This window comes from Nyctibius grandis, chromosome 1, assembly GCF_013368605.1.
Source record: "Nyctibius grandis isolate bNycGra1 chromosome 1, bNycGra1.pri, whole genome shotgun sequence".
Classification (NCBI taxonomy): domain Eukaryota; kingdom Metazoa; phylum Chordata; class Aves; order Nyctibiiformes; family Nyctibiidae; genus Nyctibius; species Nyctibius grandis.
In genome coordinates, this window is record NC_090658.1 from 79408710 (window position 1) to 79426076 (window position 17367).

Sequence of the window (17367 nt, forward strand, 5' to 3'; positions counted from 1 at the left end):
TGGAAGTCTTAGAGCTCTCTTTTTTTAGTAAGCTCTCTGTTCCAAAACACATTTTCCCTTGACATTTTTACAGACCCCTTGAGTTAGGAGCAAAGTGTCCCCTAGACTTAGGGGATAGGGACTGGTACACAAAATAAAGGAGAAAGAGATGTTTGTCTGTAAGAAAAAATCTGACTGTTTTTCATAGAGTTGCCTCTCAGAACCATACTTGTAGTCACACTGAGCTGTACCAAAGAGATTTCATACAGGTAGTCCAGTGAACCTGTGTGTTTATTTAAAAAGCACAGAAACTCCCATTCTTTGTTAAGAGTTCCACTAGCACACTTCCAGTTTGTTCTTACTGAAATGGTTTGAAATTCTGTTTGAAATTAACAGAAGATGAAGAATCAGCACCAACAAGAGACGTGTCTCGTCACTTTGAGGATACCAGCTATGGTTACAAGGACTTCTCCAGACATGGAATGCACGTGCCCACCTTTCGTGTTCAGGTAACAAGGGTGGGGCTCTCAGGGGGCTCAGTGCGCAATCTGTTGTGCTAAGTATCCAACCTGGAAATTGCTGTGCTGTAACTTACTGCCCCACGGATGAGAAGGCCTAAAGCAAGCAAATGACACCCCCCCCACCCCACCCTGGATTATCTGCCCTGGGATAAATGACATTAAAGCACTAGACCTTCACAAGTTCATTTCTGAAATGTTCCATTCTGCATGTTTACTTATTCTAAGGATTATTCCTGGGAAGACCATGGCTATTCCTTGGTTAATCGCCTTTACCCAGATGTGGGACAACTACTTGATGAGAAGTTTCATATTGCTTATAATCTGACTTACAACACAATGGCCATGCACAAAGATGTGGATACCTCAATGCTCAGACGAGCTATTTGGAACTATATTCATTGTATGTTTGGAATAAGGTCAGTTTTACTACTTTTGTTCTATATACATCAGACTTGTTAGCATTGGCTTTTTTTTCTTTCTCAAATCGAAGCAAAGCTATTTATTAAGCAAATATGCATGTATTTTTAAACATTTTTATTCATGGGGAAGGGCCAGTAGTGGTACAAATTACACAATAATTTATTTTGCTATAGGAACTTAGAAATAATGCAAATAAAATAACTGGTTCTTGAAAATGAAAGTGTTTTTCTTTCAATTCCGAACAGATACGATGATTATGACTATGGTGAAATTAATCAGTTGTTGGACCGCAGCTTTAAAGTTTATATCAAGACTGTGGTTTGCACTCCTGAAAAGACCACAAAAAGAATGTATGATGGCTTCTGGAGGCAGTTTGAACACTCTGAGAAGGTACAGTGTGCACGCGGGCTGAGGGACGCAGGCGGTAGATGTTTGCCGCGTCAGCAGCCACAGCTCCCCAGCTGGCATTTAAGCTTTAGCTGATGTGACTGGGATTCTGCTCACATTCAGTAAATTCATTAGGAGGTGTAGTACTTCCCAGGCTGAAATAATTTCTCTTTTCCTGCTGCATGTTTGCTAGCTAACAGCTGACACAGGCTGTGCAAGCTCTGAACTGTATGGGGAGGTTAGACATGTAAATGATACAGCTCCACCTCGACTGCAGCGTTCTCCTCCACTGTCGGCTGGTACTGCCTGTGTCCCAGAGCGGCGAGGAAGTGAAGTGAGATCCATCCCTTGGCCTCAGACCCAGAGCAGCTTGCTTGCTGGGCCAAGGTTTTTGCAGTCCTATGGCCATTTTTTAGTGTGAATGGCCCCAAAGCAGTTATTTGGTGTGAAAGCTGAAAGTCCTGCTGCTGGGTTACAGTCTGAAATGCACCTCCCAGTAGTATTTCTTGCTGTTAACTCTCGGATGTCTACTCGATCAGCTCACATCCTCCACTTGTTTTTCTTTGGAAAAATATTTCTAGGCCCCACTTAAAGTGAACGCTGATACAGTGCTGAAACATAAATGTGCCTTAGTGTTTGTATCATCAGAGGCTCTATCTCTTCCTAAACTCCTTGTGAAAATAGTTGAGAGATAGATACCCAATTACAGCAGGGGTACTACAACTACAATGATTTAAGGTTGTTCAAGTAAAGTACTACATGTGTTTGTTTTGGTTAGACCAGCTGAGAGAGACAAGCTTTTCAAGCACACAAACCCTTCTTGAAAGCCCAAAACTTTGCATCTCCGTAGCCATCAAAATCCAAGGATCGTACATGTATGTGTCACTGAATGCAACCACCATCCATCCTCACGGAAATCACACGAATGAAACCAAACACAGCCATTACATGCCAGAACAAACTGACAGCCAACCTGCTGTCAGTGAGAGAATACTTTTCACCCCCTCCCCCACATGGTTTCTGATCTTATCCTCAAAGAAATACAGTAAAGAGAGTGAGGAGATGAGCTGGGGAACAAAATTTCTTACCTACGGTAGCTACTAAACATTTCTGTCTCAATAAAGATACTAGTTTTAATGGCATGTTGCAGTTTTTCTTGTGCTTCATCTCAGCTAACCACTCTGTGTTGTTCAGGTCATAATTACCTGTGTGTTTCTCTCTCTGTCCCACAGGGGCAAACGACCTTATCACCTCTTCCTTTCCTAACAACCCCCTCTGCTCCACAGGTACCAACCAGCCTTTTGCCTTTAACTAATTGATTAACTTAATCAAGCTGAATTTGAACAATTATTTTCAAGCTGTGCCTAGTCTGCTGCTGAAGAAGGGCTTGTGTGCTTAAAAGCCTGTCTGTTTTTTCCAGCTAAACCAGTTGGTCTACTAAAGGATGACTCCCTCTTCCTATGAACCTGGCCCTGCTGCGGTGTACGTGTGACCCGCTGTGGCACTGCGCTGCGATACTACAGACAGCGCTTGTTCAGTCTTTCCTCCCTCAGCAAGCTTATACAGATAGAACTCATGATCTGGGTAGCTGAAACGCAAAGTGCTCCCCCACCGCTATTGCAAACGCTAATTCGAAAACCGCAGCCCCACAGACTTCCCTTCGCTGGCGTACGTTATTGGGAGCGCGCCGTTAGAGCGTAACTTCTTTTCTTTCCTGAAGGTCCATGTAAATTTGCTTCTGGTAGAAGCTCGGATGCAAGCCGAACTACTTTATGCTCTGAGAGCTATTACTCGCTATATGACCTGATGTCTCCGGCTGCCTGTCGACGTTGGAATGTTCTGCAGCTGCAGTACGGCAGAGGAAGAGACGAAGCCTCAGGACCAACGGTAGCTATAAGTTAAGATGCCCATTGTGCCATAACTCCTTTAGTTTCAGCTATTTCCGTGTTTGGAATATCACCGCTGCCACTCAGCAGCGAGCGCTTGGCAGTTGAAAAGACAGGGTTGTGCAGAAGTGCTGCCTGCTCATGGTATTTTGGCTTTAGACAGCACGGGATACTCTATGAACTTGTGGCAATATAGCAAATGATAGATATATAGATCTTGTGTTAAGGCAAATACTACGGGAGTTGGAGCGTGACAAGAAGTGGGACTTGATGACATTTGCTTTCCCTCCGAGAATAATTTTAGAAAATCTTGATGCTGCTATTTGTGCTGGTGGAGTGAACAGACACAGGCTGTTCCAGTTAAGCTAAAAGTGAAAGTGAGCACTGCTACTGTCTGAGCCTTCATTGTGTGTGGTTTCAAAAAAGCCTTGTTATTTAGATTTCTTTTTTAATCAGAACTAAACCTCTTGTGTCCACACTGATAATTTGAAAGATAGCAGTCAATTTTCTCAAATAGTTTAGCCTTAAAATGCTTCAGGACATTTGTTCAGCATTATTCGGTGAGCTCCAAAGTGCAATGGCCTTCCTATGGAAAGAAGAGGACTTCAGTCCTCAGAGCTTCTTAGATATCTACCTATATGTGAAGTGTCGAGTAGCTTCTTGTCCTGTTTTTCGAGGATGAACCGAGAGCTGTTCAGGGGCTGGGACAAGGTATGGGAATGTTGTTCTAGACTGCCAAACAGTCCTACTGTATTACATGCCCAACGCTGGTCTTACTGATTTTTGCAGTTGCTTAAATAACTAGGCTAAAAACCATCTATTTTTAGTAAATTGAAACGTTATTAAAATGCTGACATTTACTATACAGTGGTTTTGGAGAACACATGAATACTTTTGTATGAGTGTGAATTGCTTTTTAAATTTGTCAGTATTACTGGTATTTTTTAAATAAAGGTAACAACTTTTTCTCTTGGCGTTTTTGTGTGGTTGAACTCTAAGATTCTGTTCTTACTGGTTTACTTACTGGTTCAAGACCATGTTTGAAATGGTAATTGAGCAAATATACTTAAAACAACAAACCATGACTGTTTCAACTGAGTCTAAAATGGTGGGAGAAAATAAAATTTAAAGATTAGATTTTTTAAAAAAAAACTAGAGCAGGAACACCTCTCCTATACTCCTGATGTTTTCATCCTTCCCATAATCCTCCATCCTCTCTTCAGGTATACTCTGGGGTATAGGGTTTTCTCTTTCCTCACAGGTAACGGGTGTGGTATGATTGTAGATTTCAACTGTACCTTTATATAATCTCTTCTGTTCTAACTGATTTTTAAATCCTTCAGTAGTGAACTTTTAGTTCCCGATGAGGCTGCCGATTTTCATAGGCTAGTGCCAACAGGGTGTCTGGCATCAGAAGGACGGTCAGGTCTGTGCAGTCAAGACTGAGGAACGTACAGCAAGAGGCACCAGGAGGGGGATTTACTACAAGGGAATGACAGACTATTTGGACACGCTCCTACAGCTGGCTCTAACGGGTTAAAATACACTCCTGTGTAGAAACTCCTGCCTGCTTACAGGAAGGTAGGAGCCTTATTTGTAAGGCAGGAAAGAAATGGATTTTCCCAAGCCCAGAGGTAGAATTAAATTAAGATTTCTGTCCCTGGGCCTGCTTCTCAGCTCAGACTGGTTTCTCTTACTACAGAACATTCTGAGAACAGTTTCAAGCTTACACTCCAAGAAGCTAAAATATCTAAAAAGAGCTAGAGGAGAAAGATTAATAAACTGTCAAAAATTGTGACTAACAGGAAGCATCTGCTACTTCCTCTTAACTAAAAATACAGGATTTTTAATGTTCCAAAAGCAGAGCAAAACTTTCCTGTCTAAAGGCATATCATAAAGGTAAGCTATGCCTAAGGACACACAAGTGTCTTTCCAGTCTGTAAATGGAATTTCTGCAGCACCTGATTCTCCTGCTGCTTTTTTGGGGGGGAGCAAAGGCAAACATGCCAGTTCCCTAAACTGGCCCTGTCCATCCTATGCTCTCCAGACATACACAGGTACCTGCAGGCACTCTCTCCCTTTTCAAGCAGTAAACACTGCAGGGGGTGTGTTTCAGGGGCTTCATACTGTCGCCTTTTCAAACAGAGCACTAAGCACAGCATGCAGACAATCCTAACTACGCTGGAAGCTACTTTGGAGAAAAGGCCTGAAAAATGTTTGGGGATTTTCCATTAGAATGCTGAGGTGTTTGCGGTCCTACATCGACCAGAACAAGCAAGGCTGTTAAGCACGGTGGCAACCAAAGACAGTGGGGTTAGTCTAAAAACAAGAAAATTGTTAAGTTGCCAGATGCTCCACAAAAGTGGAAAGTGGCAATGGCTGCAGAGCAGCAGCAGTGCCAGGACATGAGGAACAAGCCACAGCACTGCCTCCGTCGCTGCGGGTGTGAGCTGCCCTCCTTTGCTGCAGGCTGTAGGCCCTGACAGCTCCTGAGTAGCTCCTGCAGAGCCTCAGCCTGTGCCTGCACAGTGCAGCAGCTCACGTGTGCGCAGCAGCAACCTCTCACGTGCCCCAGATGTTGGGGGCACTGGTAGTATTGGCACCTTACCCCAAAAGACCATGTGGAAGGGGGATCCGGTCCAAAAAGCGAGGCAACGCATGGAAGGAGACAGTGTGCACCAGCACGTGTGAAGGGAACTAAATGGCTTGGCTGCTGCGTGGGCTGTGGGACACTATCAAAAAACCAAACCCACACAGGATTTTCTTTTGAGTCTGTGCTTAGAGGAGCGTGGCAGAGCCATCTGCCCCACGAGCAGCAATTAACAGCCCTCCCCAGCAGCCCTTGCCTTTCCATCTTCTTTGTAGGTTCAGTTCAAAACTTTGTGCATGTGTATGCGCACCCCAGCCCACATAAAAAAGAGCAGCATGAGAGAGGCACTGAACACAAGGCCAGCGCTCACACACAGCGGCTGCCCCAGCTTTGCGCTCTGCTACGGGACACCCACCTTTGCCCTGTGCTACAGGCCACACCACACAGCGCTCCAGGCCCTTCTGCACAGTTTGGTCGGTAACGACCGACACAACTAGCCTTTTCTTTGAACAAATCTTAACCACCTATGTATCCACCTTGACTTGAGCAAACCCTCAGTTTTAGGCTGCCCTCTGAGATACTCAGCGCTTGTCAGTTCTGATGAGACCTGCTGACAGGGCTTGGCCCCCAGGCCTTTCCCACTGCATCCCCACCCCGCATTACACAGCCTGGTGTTAGTATGCCTGCCTTTGGCCTTGGTGTGAATGCCAAGAACAATGCCTCTGGCTCCCTCCCCCCAGGGGACTACTTACCCATCAGCCTTTCTTTAATGCCCCCAAAAAGCAAATCCATTCTTTTTTTTTTTTTTTAAAGAAACAAATGGGGCATTGAAGCCATTTATCTTCCCCTCAACTTCAGCTCAAATTCAAATGGCAAAAGAAGGAACAATAATTAAGATCTTCTGGAGTCAAACCATACTGAACTGCTGAGCAGCTCTCTCCTGTGGGCTGCAGCGACAGAGGCTGCCACACATGCTCCCTAAGCAATTTACTGCCGGGCTGAGCCTTGCTGGTCACAAGAAATACCCAAGCTGCTGGGACAAAAGGAACATTGCAAATTTCATTACCTTCACTGAAGTTTCCTCCGTACCACCCGCAAACCCTGGACCATGAAATCTCCCCTCCCCTGCCCCAGCAACAGTAAAGAAATCCCCAGGGACTTAGACGAGGAAAAAAGTTTCCTTGCCCTTCTACTACTGCTCTACTCAGTAGTAATTTATCTTTTAAAAATTAGAAGTCCAGCAAATAGTTTTGTTTCACTTTCCCAGCCAAGAAACTATGCAATTTATAGACAAATCACACTGAACAGCTGTGTGATCAGCTCAAATATGTTGTAAAAAGTAATTGCACATGCAAAAATTTCATACAAGCTTCTCAAAAGACAGTATCCAGTATATAAATGCTAGGCTTTACTGACTTCTTAAAAATTAAACCGCCATGCTCTCCAATGTGCTTACCAATGGCAACATACAGGGATATTAGAAATACAAAGCTGTACAATCTACACCCCCAAAAAAAAATGACTGATTAAAATGGAGTAATAGTCATAGTGGGAAGAAAGGAGTGATGGCTTCGAATTCTGTCAAGAAGATTTTCTGCCACAGGTTTGAACTCTCTTTCCCAATAGAGTTTGTGGTAGTCCCTTAAATCTCTGTCGAGGCTCTCATCCAGCGCTAGCTCTTCATCTGTAATCAAGCAAAATATCATCATTGGTTCTGAATAAAAATACACCCAACCATGCATTTTTGACTACAGCACATACAACTTATCAGCTGTGTATGTTGATGACTTGAAAACAACTCCACGTTTAACTAAGCATCCCTGTCTGAGGGACTCAGCTTTAATGGAAAATAAAGAACATTAAGGTCAGTAAATCAGTAAAAAGGGTATTGCAGGCTCTAGTATTCTTACACCACACAGGTGTAGCTAAACTGTGTCTTCGAGATCAAGCATTTACTGTGACTGTCAGCCTGGAAACTACTCAGGTTTTCCCATGACCCACAGCAGGTTTGCTAAGGTAAGCTGTCATATTCATCTAACTACAACTATGTTTTTCCTGTCACAAATTGCTTTGCTAACCTGGTTCATGAAGACACTTTCAAACTGTATCTACTATCATACTTAAAGAACATGAACCACACTGGTAACTATGTTACTGATGCCCTCCCTTCCTCACAAACTTCATAAGTAATAGGACACTCTTTTTTAATAGAGACAAGCAACGTTAGGAATGAAAGGAAGTCGTCGCTCATTATTCCTGCTCCATTTTGCCTGGCATGGGATGTGGCAAAGAAGCAAACCCTTACAGAAGAAAGAGATCAGTCTGCAACCAGAAGCACGTTCCTGAATCAGGAATCTACAAACACAACTGATAATGCTAAACAAATGTTTTCACACAGTTTAACAGAAGGATATTTGACAGCCTTTAGGCCATGAATGGACCTAAAATGAAGATACAGTGCTGCACCCAGTGGGCAGTGTGACTTATCTTTGTCCTAGACTATAAAAGAGCACCAGATTGACAATCTGCTAAATAAATAACTCTGTAAGGGACCTTACTGCACATTCACAGCAGGTAAAAGACAACTTGGAGCTGAAGAGATCAGTTACCCACATTTTGAGTCAAACTTTGTGTAGAAAAGAGATGCTTGAACAGCAACTATTCCCATTTAAAAGAATGCCAAGGTGCCTACGCAGAGCACACGGCCTGAGCTGCAACAGCTGTAAAGGAAGAGACGACATTACTCTTCCATGGAGATGGGCTCCATTTCATAGCAAGTTACCAGTAACTGCCAACAATACTCAACTTCTATGTCACTACAGTGTTTCTAAATTACCAAAATTAAAGAGATGCTGATTGTGAGGTAGATTCCAAAAGGGGTTTTGCATAAAGAGAAGATGACATTTAGAGGCTTTCTGTAATAAAATAAAGAGGAAAACCCACCATTCTTTCAAGAAGGAAGACATGTCATATCTCTGCAGGAAGAAACCCTGTAATCAAAGCTAAAATCCAGCCTCAGGCATCTCATCTACATAGGATAACTTAGGTTAGACAGGACCTCTGGAGCAGAGCCACTGTAGATCAGGTTGCTCTGGTCCATGTACTGTTGAGTACTGAACATCTCCGAGGATGGAGATTCCACTGCCTTTCTGGCGAGTCCGTTCCAGTGCTTGACCCCTGCCATGGTGGGAACTACTTCTCCTAATACTTAATTGGATTTTTTCTTATTGCAACTTGTGCCCATTAGCTCTTGTCCTATCAATGGCACTGTAGCCCAACATACGTAAAATGAATCTCGGCAGCAGAGAAGTGAGAGATGCTGAAGAGGAAGGTAAGGGATTATAGGTTTTGTTTTCAGGCAGAATTGCTTTGCCTACTCCTGAAATGATTTTTCTACCCAAATTAACTATCTCCTAACACAGAGCAAGAGACATTTTTCGCTTTTAGTAGGCAGCTGTGCCCACCAGAAGTTGATTGAATGTTTATAGAATCACTGAGGTCAGGAATTCCAGCCTACAAGAACAAGGGTCAGAACCAGTTCAAAAGCTGAAGTGTTGAACCAAAACAGTGAATTTCCCAAAGCAGAATGTGAGCAACACTGGTGATCAGTGAGGATCAGTGTCCCACACGCAAGCTGTGCATCCTCAGATAATTTAATTTTCCCATGACCCTCCTCAAAACTAGCAAAATTGGGTACTGGCCAAACAGCGTATGAACTGGCTGCAAGCCCAGGAACAAGACAAGCACACTGGGTCTGCAGGCTACGGGGGAAGCTGAAAATGAGAGTACAGACTCCAGTCTGCAAGGGCTGCCCACCCCTGTAACTCCGACAAGACAGGGGCCAGGAGCCCTGGAAGCTAATATCATGCCATGTAAGAGTTCACATGTACCGAGATTCCAAAATAACCTCCTAGAATTGATAGCAGAGGTAAAGGTGAGCAGAAGAAGAGTCTGGAAACAGAGAGGGAGAAAGGAGATATCACTGAATGACCAAACAGAAGAACGTTCTCAAGACAGAGGCTCATCTCCACTGCTGCTCCTGAGGGACCAGGGCAAGGCAAAGCTGCAGTCAGGGGCCTGGAAACACCAGCCTCCAGAAGCTCTGAGCCAATAAAGTGACATGAGACTCAAGAACTGCGAAAAGAGGGCAAATGACAGCGCAGTGGAAAGCAGTGCCGCTGCGTCCCAGGCTGCTGGGATCAGGCAGGGAAAAAGAAAAACAAATGGTGCCTTTTGTCCAGCCTTTCTCGGGCTCAATGTCTTTTCAGGCTATTTCCACTCCCTTTTGGCTCCCTCGTATCTTCTGGAATCTTGTGCCAGGTAGGGGAAAGACAAACAAAGGGGAGGAGGCCAAGCACAGCAGGTGAAGCGAGGTGTCTGCTGTGCCATGTTCCGCTTTTTCTGCTTCCTGAGGGCGTGCTGATGCTGAAGTACAGTCCACTGACTGTCAGCAGTTGCCTCCTGCTTCCTGAATGATAGAATCAGCAATGACGGTTCAAGGCTGTTACTGGATACAATGGGAGGAGGAAGATGTAGGACAATATTAACCAGCTGCTATTACTAAAATTTGTTGGCTCTTAACACACAGAGAAACCAGATCCAATTAATAGGATGCACTTTTACTACAGCTACTCTTCTGGCTGTGGTGTGAAGAAAGACTAGCCTTCTGATTTAATTCTGACCTATTTTTAATTAATCGTCATTACAGTTGCATTACAGTTGCAATTGTAACTGCAATTGCAATTGTACATGAACTTCCAGTTCAGAAAAGCTGTCCTGGTTAATGAGAGTTCCAACTACTACCCAGCCTGGACTCTGCAGTCAAATTAATTGCTGGAATAAGCCATGTTAAATGCAGAGATAAAAATAAGTAAGAATTTTCCAAAACAAAGATATATATTCCTTGCTGCATGCCAGAAAGTTCAAGCGTGATTGTGGCCGTAAAGTTTGCAGTTGTGTTGCAGAATATTAAAAAGTGCACTAATGATCTTGAAACACTGAGTATTTTCAGATAAATAGATGGAATTAGTTCTCACATTAAGATATGCTCGATCATAGGAAGGAATGTAATGCAAGGAATGATTACAACAATGAATAACAGTAATTCTGCTGTAACTGAAAAAAAATCCTCACAAATCCACCCACTTTTCTGACTGACTAAAAACAGAAGAGACCATGGGGATCTCGCTTTCTGTCTGGGTCTGACTAACATGCAACCTTCTCCATAGCAAGCATACATCTTTAGTAAATTTCCAATTAAAACCAAAACAAAATTAGTTTGCTTCAATTTCATTTACATTTTAAAGATTTTTTTAAAAATATAACTGTGAATGACCTACCCAAAATAAAAACCATAACCAAAGCAGTGCTCATAAAATAAAGGAGGAAAATTAAATATAGTGACTATAGGACTATTACATAGCAATTAAACTCTGTAAAATCTGAAGCAAACATAAATGTGCAGATGAAAAGACCCAACTGGGTAAGCGAATTAGGGTCTTAACATTCACTTGTAGACACCTTCCAGCCTGTATTTGTGGAGGAGCACACCCTCCTTAGCTTTAGCGAGCAGATGAGAAATTGTCAGGCTGTTGTCCTTGCCCACAAGGAGATTGTGGTGAGAAAAGAAGGGCGGCCCAGGGACTCCTGTCACAAACAGCAAGCTCAGCCCGTGGCACCACTGAGCCCTCTGACTAAGGGGAAAAGCCATATTCCCCAGACTGCCCTGTGCGTGCTGTGCAGTAACCAGGTGCGTCAGAGCTGAGCCCCCACTTCTGTCAGTACCTGCAGTGACCTTTGAGGCCAGAGGGGCCTACGTCCAGTGAAAAGTATGTTTTGTGCTGAAGGTCTACGGGCTAGTTGGCTCAAGCAGACAGAAAGGCAGCTGGTGAAAAGCATTGGCGGGGCATGCTAACTAGACAACCCAGAGCGGGGAGTGACAGCGGCCAATTCCACCTTGGCAATCTGTAAGATCTGAGCGAATGTGTTGAATGGCAATAGACCACTTAAAGCTGCATGACAGACTTCCCACCCAATCTAATACTGCTTTGATTTTGCTCCTGCTATTTCTCTTATTAAGGAAAAAAGACCAAGATTCTGAATGTCACCTAAGAGTGCTGTGAGCACCACCAGCAACGTGTCGGTATCTTCTCCAAAGCATGAGGCCACACTTGTGATGTTTTCACTGTAGTTCCACAGGGTTTTGCATATCAAACAAGCCAGCTGCCAGTCAGACGGCCCAAAGTCTCGTAAACAGTCAACTAACCTGTCAGTATCAAACAAAAACAGTGGTTTGCCCCATGTAGTTTTCTCCTGAGCCCCTCAAAATCTAGGCAGTCTAGAAATGTATGCAGACTCCAATGAAAGTTTGCAGGAAAATTCTACATTAATAAACTTAAGATGCTACTTTTGTCCTCAGTAACTTCCCCCTTTTCATTTAGTCTAGTTCCTAAGGATGTGACCGTGCCTTTTGTCTACACATATGTGCGTATGCCTGCCTGCATTGGTCCATCCCCTATAACTTTTGAACCCGACTGACCAATTTCAAGCACATACATCACAAATGTAACCATCTCAAAGACACTAAAATTCCAACAAGTCTCATGACAATCCATGACTGTCCCAAATCTGTGGCTATCACTAGGAGCAGACATTGCAATGCAAGCCAAACCTTATCAGGCACTATGAATCCATCTGGAAAAGATGGTATGAATGCAGAAAAAGCTTCAGTCAGAACGTCCAGCTTATTACACACCAGAGGATCTGACCAGAAGACAAATCCAAAGGAATTACTTCCATGACTCACAGAATTACCTCTTACATTCAGTGAATACTGCCTGTTTCGCAGATCTCGCCCCTTCTTTTATTTCCTCAGCCTGCACTCCCAATGGACTCTTCTCAGAAATGCCACTTTTATTAAGGACCATTAGGTTCTTGACCTTTCTTCTAATCTCACTTCCTTGAAGATACCAAATGCAAGATAGATCAAAAGCAGGACTCTGAAACTAACCTATAACTTTTCTGCCTGCACTAGCTTACGTACAGTAGCTACCCAGAGCTCCAAACAGCAGTTTTCACAAGTCCTGGGGCAGCAGAAGTAAACATTGGTTTTCACCTGCTGTCCCTAGTGACCTCTCTAATCATAATCCTTCACTGCTGTTCTCTTCCCCAACCCTACAACTCTCTCTTCCCTCACTTCTCTGCTTCACTGTGAGATTTATAAACTGGTGATTAGTAAAGGGAACATGGGATAACTATTACATGCAGATATGGCTGAAAATAGCAGTAATTGAAAAGCAACCAAAAAGAGGTTTGCTTTTTCTCTCCTCTCTGAAGGTAGTCGTTGTGAAAGACCACAAGGCATCTAATGAAAAGCAAAAAGAACTTGCCCTAATTTTTTGAAGTTTAACTCTCTGATGAGACTAATTCCATGTTTTATTAGGGCCACTATATATTGGTACAATAACCTCATTTCCAAAAATCCACAGACCTGGTTTGGCACAGTCAGGATGACCTCCTTAACAATCACTTCCAAATTCTCTAGATTTATTCCATACTGTTACTGGTTTTCCTTCCTTCTTCACAAATTTTCAGACAGAGTAGAGAACATTCTATATGATTCTACATTCTACATAATACTCTATATTCTGTATAACAGAAATTCTACATAATAGAAATTTGTCACATTTATTATTCAATTTGCCTGTAACTTATTTTTATTCTTCTTTTTCAGTTTTATATCTTGTAAGTTAACTAAAACACAGGAAGGAAGGATGAGCAGACTATGCATTGTTTACATTGTATAAAAAAGTAATTATATGATGTAGGAACAGGAAAGCATTTCAAAGTTAGGCACATTGTTTCATAAATGTGGGTTGTATCAACTGCTTTACAAGCACAGGAACATGATCTTTCATGTTGCTCCAATTAAGCCTGATCCGCTATTATCTGAACATCAAAGCCACAAGTGTTGCATCCACAGTGGTTTTTCAAGATCTAATACCACTTACAGTGTAAGTGCCTTAAACTTGAACTCTCAGAGAGAGGAGTCTCAGCAGCTATTTATTCTCTGCTGAGCACAGCTATATCAGAGAGTTCTCCCTGCGGTATTAGGTAGTTACAAAAATTGCACGAGACCATGTGGGGTATCACAGTTCTTGAAGCAATCTTCACACTTACCACAGATACACATCAATGGTGCCTGTTAACTGTAGCCCACACAGGATCTAGTTAAGTCAAGCATAAGCAGCTATTGCAAAGCCATGCCTTAGTCGCTTTGCTGTATGGTACTCCTCGTCTGTGAGTATCAGGAGGATCTTTGGGAAATTATTCTATGGTTCTTGGCTCTGCAGTAGGCTAAACCACGGTAATGCTTTTGTAAAAAACATATGAAAGAATATGAAAGGCTTTTTCTGGAAGAACATTAGATGCTGAATATCTATTAAATATGTATCCTTACTACAAGTTATTGGCTCCAATAAAAAAGAATCTCATTGAAACTCTTTGGCCAAACTACTGGAACTTGCCTTTTTCATAAGCATAATCGGGAACTTACTTTCCAGTTCCTCCTTCTTCCATCAGAAGAGCTCGTTTGTTCTTGTCTACTGCGAGATTGAGCAGAACTCCACAGGCAGAAAAACAGACATCTTGGTTCTTGGCATCAAGTAAAGCAATCATGAACTTGTATACTGGATTGTAAAGGAAACAACATTACTGGGAAGACCAACTTATTCAAGTGGCATTACAGCATACTTATTAAACATGTATACTTAGAACGCAGTCAAATGCGGGATACCCTACCCAAAAATTTAACCTTGCAGCATATTACTGTGACATTTGTAGAATAGGTGTATGAGCCAGAGTAACAGCCATTATTACATCACAGCGAACACCAGCTTTCTTCAAAGCAACACATACAGAATTCTAGTTAGAAAAATACACCAAAGTAATGTGAAAATGCAATTGGAAGAGGTGAAGTTCACCGAACCGAATTACAGCTTCTTTCTTAAAAGTATCACCCTCCTTTCAATTGCACAGTCAGCAGAAAGTGCTAGGATTTGGCATTTGGCACTCAGAGAGGGAAGTTCTTACCCCCGGTGAGTGGCAGGGTTGCCCTAGACTGCACCAAGTCCAGCTGGGACTGCTGCAGCCTGGGGCTCCTGCAGGAGACTGGCAAGAAGCAGATGCTGGACGTGCAGCATCTCGCAGCACTGGTTCACGCTGAACTCAGTAGGCAGTGGAAGGCAACCCCAGTGAGGGAGTCAGTCTTGCCTAATGGAGAGGCAGCCTCTCAGCTCTTCCTGAGCTCGGTGCACCAACACCACAGTCTCTCAAAGGTGGAAAATTCAGTTCTTTGATGGATACAGTTCATCAGCAACCAGCTACTAAGTGTCAGTTCTCCCTTTGCAGATACCTATTCCTCCAAAAGTAGTGATATGTCCACCCTTAAAAGAAGGGGTTGTATATTGTGGCATATCACCTCACTTTGAGCACTTACAGGTAGATACAAAAAATTTATGGTGAACTGATGTTTAATTAAACCTATGACACACCTGCTGTGGATAGCAAGGAGTTGCCATTTTTCTCAAAGTTCTTAAGACACACAAAGCAAAAGGACTTGAGAAGACTTGTATCCTACTTCACCCACAGGCAAATAAGAGGTCTCTTTGTTGAGGTAGTCAAACATCGTAAATGCATGTTACAAAGCGCTAACACGCTGTCAAACATGGGAATCAAAAACTTTTGATTATGAACCTGAATGAGAATTAACTTGGATTTTCATTTTATATCACTACTAATCTGTAGGTCTTGAGAAATTGAAGGAGGGAAGGGAAATTTCAAAATTATAATCTTCAGGAAAAACAGAATTTTTGTAGTATTTACCTTTGTGAAGGCACAACATGGCACGATTTTCCTACTGCAATATTTCCATTTTAATGAAATTGAAATAAAATGGTGTTTATAATGACTACTATTGAATTCTAACATTTGCCTGATTTGCAAAACATCAGAGAAGATTGCTTCTACCCTTTAACTGAGACAGCTTAGTAACAGTCTTTCCTTTTTAGAACTATGGACATTTAAAAACAGGACTCCTACAAATGCAAAAGTAACTCACTCTTTTTCTGTACGATGAAGTCACGGATCTCATGATACTGGGAAAGATTGCCAAAGACTCTGATGGCCTCCACAACTCCATCCATATTATTGCTCATTAACAGCTTTAAAAGCACTATTGGTTTGCAGAGAAATGACATAAACACAATTACTTGTATATCACAAACATGTGCTTGGCTTTTTATCAATAAATATCCGAATGCAAGCAGCAACAGCAAGAAGTGTAATAAATGGGAACAGTTATCTAACTGTCTGGTTGCAGTGAAGGGGGTTAGCAGATGGTAGAACAAGAGCTAAATTGTGTAGAGCTTTGAAGATGAGACAAAGAGCTCCAATATGGGGCTAAATGCAAAAGAACAGATGAGGAGTTATGAAGATAGCCTAAGCACAGTTGTAATAATGGGAGCCAGTTTTGCTATACAGTTTTGAGTGGGCTCATGTGAAAATCCAGGAAGACAAAGAAAAAAAAAATGTAATATATAAGAGAATTGATTTAGATCCTGAACAGATGGTCTTATGGTGGGATGTCTCCTAAAACTCAAATTATTTTCTGACATTAGCTCTATTTTCTCTCAGTGCTGCTATAACAAGGAAACACATTTTCTCTGAACAGCTACTTAATATTGCCCTGGTCTGAAGCATTTACTTGTTTGCTGCTTTCGTGCTTAGCAGTTTCACATATGAGTAGCCTGTAACTTCAGCAGATAGAATGAGACCTTCAGCATTTCCTAGGAAGAGCTACCATCCTGTAGGTTTTCAGTGCATGGCAAAGGAGTGACGTTACAGAAGTTACATTTATCAGTCTTCTGTGAGTATGAAGTGAGCTACTGAAATCAATCCATCATATAAAGGACTCAAATCACTGAACTTTTAACCCTTCTACCACAGAAAAATGAGTGAAAAAAAAAATAGAAAAAGGTTGGCTTTGTTCCCATTATTTTTGTCTTTGAATGTTACAATACTGAAGATGCCTTGAACTTGTCTTAAAGAGACATCTGAAATGATTATTTTTTGTCTTTGGGATCTACCACTTGTATCAAACAGCAAGTATTCTCAAAATGTCTCCTGGAGGAGGAAGCCTGCTGGTCTTCCATCAAAAGGTTTTCTCTCTCCTCAGTTCAGGCAGAGGAAAGGTGATGGGACTGGTTCCACATGCTAATGATAAAAACAGGAGAGGGCAAGCAAATGGGACAGGCAGAGGAGTCATATGTTTCCACATTTCTCTATCAGTGAGAGACAGCTGGATTATGGGTGATAAAATGACTCGTGACAGAACAACAGAACTGTTACCTAGACAGAATGTGATGTCTACCCATCAGGGCACTAAGTTGACAGCAGAATATTTTTTCTTACTCCTCATTCTACCCGTTGTGCAAACTTCAGGCTCCGTCTCTTCCCCATGTCTTGTCTATTTAGAGAGTAAGGTATGCAGGACATAGACTCTCTACCTTTTTTATAACATTATCAC

The 17367-nt window shown here is 42.4% G+C and overlaps 2 protein-coding genes across 5 annotated transcripts in view; one reads left to right on the plus strand and one right to left on the minus strand.

The window, feature by feature from the left end:
* SESN1 (sestrin 1) overlaps positions 1-4146 on the plus strand; it is an 82280-nt gene extending 78134 nt beyond the window's left edge. For 3 of the 4 annotated variants that reach the window (XM_068408239.1, XM_068408256.1, XM_068408267.1), the window contains 5 exons: positions 376-488; positions 726-916; positions 1166-1310; positions 2540-2593; positions 3028-4146. In XM_068408239.1, the coding sequence (XP_068264340.1) occupies positions 376-488; positions 726-916; positions 1166-1310; positions 2540-2593; positions 3028-3114 (590 nt within the window). In that variant the 3' untranslated portion in view covers positions 3115-4146. The remainder of the gene's footprint in view (positions 1-375; positions 489-725; positions 917-1165; positions 1311-2539; positions 2594-3027) is intronic. The other variant, XM_068408246.1, reaches the window with a different exon arrangement.
* A 3132-nt stretch (positions 4147-7278) lies between these two features.
* Positions 7279-17367, minus strand: part of ARMC2 (armadillo repeat containing 2) — a 63583-nt gene continuing 53494 nt past the window's right edge. The window contains exons 15-18 of the mRNA XM_068411603.1: positions 15901-16014; positions 14338-14470; positions 11891-12048; positions 7279-7467 (exon numbers count right to left, since the gene is read on the minus strand). Coding sequence (XP_068267704.1) covers positions 7310-7467; positions 11891-12048; positions 14338-14470; positions 15901-16014 — 563 coding nt within the window. The 3' untranslated portion in view covers positions 7279-7309. The remainder of the gene's footprint in view (positions 7468-11890; positions 12049-14337; positions 14471-15900; positions 16015-17367) is intronic.